The 6,636-nt window shown below is 35.6% G+C and overlaps 1 protein-coding gene across 6 annotated transcripts in view; it reads right to left on the bottom strand.

Moving 5' to 3' along the window:
* EPB41L5 (erythrocyte membrane protein band 4.1 like 5) overlaps nt 1-6,636 on the bottom strand; it is a 163,546-nt gene that overhangs the window by 145,511 nt on the left and 11,399 nt on the right. For all 6 annotated transcript variants that reach the window (XM_015567784.1, XM_006769675.2, XM_006769676.2 and 3 more), the window contains exon 2: nt 178-282. In XM_015567784.1, the coding sequence (XP_015423270.1) occupies nt 178-282 (105 nt within the window). The remainder of the gene's footprint in view (nt 1-177; nt 283-6,636) is intronic.

Here is a 6,636-nt window from a genome sequence, read left to right as displayed (position 1 = left end):
TTTCTGACTCTCTATCTCTCTCCCTTCCTCTCTGTAAAAAAATCAATAAAATATATTTTAAAAAAAAAGAAGAATATGTAGCCTTAAAAAAAAAAAGTAGCCCGTAGCACTTAGCACATTATCTAAAATTTTCCATTTCTGCCCCCATATTAGAACCTCCAAAAAACAGCTACTCACTGCTACTTGTGCTGAATCCATAAATCTCAGTCCAAAATAGTCGCTTTCAATAAGATCCAAGTGGTATGTAATCTGATCAAACAGCTCTTGACCTTTGGCTTTTTTCTGAAATGGAAAGAAAATAAATGAATCAGTAAGTAGCCTATAGGGAGGGGAAGGTGTGGGTAGAGGGCAGCAAAGGAGGGAAAATGGGGGATATCTGTAATAATATCAACAATTAAAAAAAAATGACTTGCAGTATCAACAAGCCTAAACTGAAGATGGTTTTAGTTATAAAGATCTCTTAAAAGAAAAAGAAAAAGAAAAAGAAAAAGAAAAAGAAAAAAGAAACCATTACTTGTATACCAAAAGTATTACCATGTAGCAGATACTATAGTTTTCTAATAAAACATTTAAGGCCAAGAGAATTTGTGATGTCTATGTGCTCTCCTGGAGGATATCCCTGATGAACAAAGATGCAGAAATCCTCAACAAAACATTTACAAATCAAATTCAACAATATATTAGAAAAATATATGCATAAAAGCAATTGATAAAATCTAACATCCATATAAGATAAAAACTCTAAGCAAAGTGGGAATAGAGAGATCATACCTCAAAATAATAAAGGCCATATATGACAAACATACAGCCAACATCATAGTCAATGGGCAAAAACTAAAACCATTACCCCTAAGAACAGGAGCAAGAAAGGGATGTCCACTTTCCCCACTCTTGTTCAACATAGTACTCACTTCCAATCAGACAAGAAGAAACAAAAGGCATCCAAATTGGAAAGGAGGGAGTAATACTGTTATTATTTGCAGATGACATGCTATTGTACAATTAATAAAGTAGAAAGGAAAATGCTCCACGGTTTAAATGAAGACTAAACAAGACAGCATATTTGAAAGCACCAGTCACAAAGAAAAGAAAAAGAAAAAGAAAAAAGAAACCATTACTTGTATACCAAAAGTATTACCATGTAGCAGATACTATAGTTTTCTAATAAAACATTTAAGGCCAAGAGAATTTGTGATGTCTATGTGCTCTCCTGGAGAATGTTACTTCCTATCAACCAACAAACATTACTTTGTACCTAACACTGGGCTAGGAGAAACTCTTCCTTTGTCTTGTCAATTTTTAGAGTCCCTGCTTTAAAAAAAAAAAAAAAAAGAGCTTTATAAGATAACTGGAAAGAGAAAACTTATAACACTTAAATATCCTCCAGTTAACCAACTATGTTTGCCAATAAATTTTGAAGAAGAGATAGTCACAGACACTAGAATTATCAGTGAAGACTTGAAGATCAATCTGAATAACAAGTAAGATAGGAAATAAAAAACAAAAATGGACGGTGGGAGGGAATACAGAAAATGAGAAAACTATAATCAGTACAGAAGAGACCAAATTGGAGAAAGAGGGGCAATAGCAAAGAAATTTGTACAGAAAAAGCAATTTTCAAAGTGTGACCCCCCGAGGGTTCCCCAGACTGTTTCAAAAGATCTACAAGACCTAGGATTCTCCTCATGTACCTCAATCAAAACAACATATTGCAACAGAGTGAATGCAAAAGCAGATAACAGGCTCTAAGTATGTTTTATTAAATCAGATGGTTAAAGAAATTTACGAAAATGCATAAAATACTATTACTCTTCCCATTAAAATCCTTTGCTGTTTAGTACAATAGTTATTTTTCATTAAAATGTTACTTACGTTAACATACGAGGGATATATTATTGCTATTTTTAAACGTTTTTTTTAATTTTCAGTTTTAATTTCTAATATAACTATCGATAGATATAACATCCTCATAAGCAAATGCTTTGTTAGTATGCTCAATTTTCAGATATTTTCATATACATCTGATCCATGCCCCTCCACCTATATCCATGCCCCAGCGGGTCGAGGGGTTCCCCAAGGTGTGGACGGAGTTGGCGAAGAATGAAGGACACGGAGTCAGTGTTTAGGTGATCATCATAGCCAGGTTCTTCCTTTATTGTCATCTAACATCTGTATTTATCCTATTTGGTCCCAATCCTATCCATTCTATACAAAAGGCCAGCAGGCTTCCCATCTCCATTCAAAGGTTACTCTATTGTTCCACCTCAAAGGTTACTCTATTGCACCACTAAGCTACAAGGAAGTAACTGAAGGAGGTCACTCCAAGCAAAGATCAAAGCGACCAACCACCCCTCTGGGGAAACAACCTTTCTCAGGGAGGTGGTCCTGTTTAAAACACATAGCTGTTAAGAGCGGAGCAAGCATATTAAGAACAATATGCCATATACACCAGGTCCCTTGAAACATCCCTGCAGGGACTGCCTCAAGCAGCCAGGGTGGATCGGCTTCCAACACTTTATGACTTTATATTATGATTTAGGTTATTTCTTATAAACAAACATATATTGGATTTTTTTGAGTCATCAATCTCTGCCTTTTAACTGACTTTTTATTTCAATTTGTCCATTGCTTTTTCTGAACTTCTTTTTACTCTCTTTCCTATTGGTAACTAAAATGTTTTACCTTTTATCAAGCCAAGAACTTTACCATGCCCTCATGTCCCTGATCTACCTTCTAACCAATCTTCATCATGTGTTATTGATATACTTCCTCTATTTCTTTTCTTTAACCTGGCTAATTTTTTAGACAATCTTTACTTTGGTACTTGGTCATTCTTTACACATCTTACATGTGTACATTACACATCTAATAGGATCTGCTAGATTTCTCTACTCATCTGCGTTCTTCCTCAGAAATGTTCCCCCTGTTGGACTCTGTATGGCTGATCTTCAATATCTTGAGAATATTTTAATATTCAATACATTGGAGAATATTTTAATCATGCTCTTCTACTTGAACAACAGTTGGTTGAATTCAGGGTTTAAAGTCATTTTCTTTCAATAATCTTTTCAATACTCAAAATATATTACTCTATCATAATAAGAGCATAATATACTAATTAGACCAGACAGCCAGACGTCATTCTGGACAAAGCCATGCAACGGGGGCCAAGGCAGAGGTAGTTAAGGCTGATCAGGCAGTGGTTAGAGGCAATCAGGCAGGCAGGCAGGCAGAGGCCGTTAGGGGTGATCAGGCAGGCAGGCAGGCGAGCAGTTAGGAGCCAGCAGTCCCAGATTGCAAGAGGGATGTCCGACTGCCGGTTTAGACCCAATCCCGGGCCTAAACCAGCAGTCAGCCATCCCCCATGGGGTCCCGGATTGCGAGAGGGTGCAGGCCGGGTTGAGGGGACACCCTTTCCCCTCCCCCACCCCGTTCATGAATTTTATGCACCAGGCCTCTAGTAGTCTATATTGCTGTTTAAAAGAGTGATGCCAATTTGAATCTTGTTCCTTAATAATATTTATTCTCTTGGGTAAGCTTTAGACTTTTCTCTTTCTCTGACAATCTTAAATTTCACTATAATGTGTCTAGATGGAGGTTTGTTTGTTTTTTTTAACTCTATTTGGTATCCTATTTGGGCCTTTTCAATATGAGATCTCTCATCTCTTTTTAATTCTGGAGAATTGATCTCTATTATTTCCTCAAATATTTCTCCTCTATTTTTGTCATTTTTAAGTTTCCTACCTATGTGTTAGCACTTTTAGTTTGTGGGTTTTTTACCAGTCACTTAATCAATAATCTTAATGACTATAGTTTAACAAATACAAAACAGACAAAAGTTCAGAAAGCTTTAGTTATATGACAAAATGACAGGGCTGAAAAAAAATGACAAGGCTAGAATTTGAATTTTGCTGTCTCCCATGCTCAAATTCCCTAAGGGTTACACATTCCAGATTTTATCTGGAATATCACTTCTCAAATCAATAATCAGATACCCCAGCCTTTTATCATAACCTCCTTTTCTAACATGTTCAGAAATTACTCTCAATGTCTAGATTCTCCAACCACATGGGAACTTTTGGTACTCCTGATCCCATTTAACAACCATCAGCCCCAGCCCCAATTTTTCTTCTTTCTTTAACATAAAATTTACCATTTTAAAAAGTACAATTCTGTGCCATTAAATATATTCACAATTATCATCCCAATCAGAAACTTTGTACCCATTAAACAATCACTCCTCATACCCCCTCCTTTACCCCCTCGTAACTTCTTTCATACTTTCCCCCACTGAATGGGGTTAGCATCTTTGTGGAAAATCATTTGACCATATTATTTCAGGGTTTATTTCTAGATTCTCTATGTCTGGTGTATGCCAGAACCACACTGCTTTTATTACTACAGCTTTGTAGAAGTTTTGAAATAAAGATGTGTAAGTCCAACTGTTTTCTTCTTTCAAGATTGTTTTGGCTATTTGGAGTCCCTTGAGATTCCATATATATTTTAGGATGGACTTTCCTATGTTGCAAAAAATGTCCTTGGAATTTTGACAGGGATTACAATGAATCTATAGAAGGCTTTGATTGGTACTGTCCTCTTAAACAATATTAAGTTTTCCAATTCATAAACATAGGATATCTTTCCATTTATTTAGATATTCTTTCATATCTCTCAGCAATGCTTTATAGTTTTCAGTGTACAGGCATACCTCAGAATTACGGTTCCAGACCACTACAATAAAACAAATATCATGAAGCAAGTCAGATGAAATTTTTGGTTTTCCATTGCATATACACTGAGTGGCCAGATTATTATGAACATCCCATCAGTATACTTCCAAGAATACTGAATATTGAAAACTTCCTAAGCAAATACTCTCAAGGTTTTATTATTATTATTTGCATAACTAATTGACTTCATTGCACTGATGGGGTGGTCATAATAATCTGGCCGGTCATAATAACCTGGCCACTCGGTGTAAATGTTTACACTATACTGTAGACTATTCAGTGTGCAATAGCATTATGTCTAAAACAATGTACATTCCTTAATTAAAAAACACTTTATTACTAAAAATGCTAACCATCATCTGAGCCTTCAGCGAGTCATACTTCTTTTGCTGGTGCAGAGTCTTACCTTCAGTTGAAAAAAATACAGTTCCTGGAAAGTGCAATAAAGTGAAGCACAATAAAACAAGATATGCTGACACTATACAAGCTTTTTGCCTCCTTGGTTAAATTTATTCCTAAGCATCTTATTCTCTTTAATGCTATTATAAAGGGATTTTCTTAATTTCCGTTTTGAACTGTTCATTGCTAGTATAGAGAAGTACAACTGATTTTTCTTGATTTTGTATCCTGCCATGTTGCAAGATTTATTAGCGCTAATTGTTTTTTTGTATGTGGAATCTTTAGGGTTTTCTACTTATAAGATCATGTCATCTCCAAAAGAGATAATTTTTCTTCTTTTAGAACTTGAATGCCAATTATTTCTTTTTCTACCTAATTTGCTCTGGCTAGAACTTCCAATATTATGCTGAATAGAAATGGTGAAAGCCTGCATCCTTGTCTTATTCCTTATCTTAGAGGGAAAGGAACTTCTACTCTTATCTTCCATATTTATCTTTTGTGTTTCCAAGTTTGTAGTTTCTTTGCTCCTACAAGAGAAGTCCCTATATACGACCTTTAAACTCACTAATTTGTTCTTAATTCATATTAATTTTATCCCACTGTGTTCTTTATACTTTTCACACCTAATTTTTCAAGTTGGTCCTTTTAAGTACGTTTTCATGCTTGTTTCATATTTCTAATATTTTTCCTTATCTTTTTCCTAATACATCTTAAAAAATGCATTAGACTTTCTTTTTTTCCCCATCTGCCTTTGCATATAGTACTACCTGTAGTACAGTTTGATGTATTTTGTTATTTGACTTTTGAAATGCCTGTTCTCATTTATCTCCTTATTTGGGCCATAATCAATGGGAATGAGTTACTTTCTGTGGATCACACGTAACAAAAGAAAAAGCTCAATCCAACTCTGTATCAGCTTCATTTAGCTCTGAGAAATCAGTGGGAGTATAAGGGGATCCTAGGGAGGAGATCCCCAAGAACCAAAATAACACAGTTTATCATTTCACATTCACCCAGCAACTCTTCAGGTCAGTGATTCACTCTCATTCCCAAGAGAAAAGTAAAGTAACATTGGGAAGAATACATTCCTTTCATTATTTCTTTTATTTTCTTTCTTTTTAAAAAATAATTCTTTATTGTTGAAAGAATTACATATGTCCCCTATTTTCCCCCATTGACTCCCTCTAGCCTGCCCCTTCACCCCAGCCCAGGCCTTCAGAACCCCATTGTCTGTGTCCATGGGTTATACATATAGTCATTCAAGCTCTTTAGTTGATTTCCTCACACCCACCCACCTTCCCCTGCCTTCCTTCCGAGATTCTGCACTCTGTTCCATGTCTCTAGATCCACTCCGTTCATCAGTTTATTTTGTTCATTAGATTCCACATATGAGTGCGATCATGTGATACTTGTATTTCTGATTTACATCACTTAGCATGATACTCTCCAGGTCCCTCCATGCTTTCTCAAAAAAGTAAGAGATTTTTTTTTTTTTTTACTGCTGCAT

This window comes from Myotis davidii, unplaced genomic scaffold (assembly GCF_000327345.1).
Source record: "Myotis davidii unplaced genomic scaffold, ASM32734v1 scaffold3, whole genome shotgun sequence".
NCBI lineage: Eukaryota > Metazoa > Chordata > Mammalia > Chiroptera > Vespertilionidae > Myotis > Myotis davidii.
The sequence above is the reverse complement of the archived record's forward strand: the minus strand, read 5'-3'. Positions and strand labels throughout refer to the sequence as shown.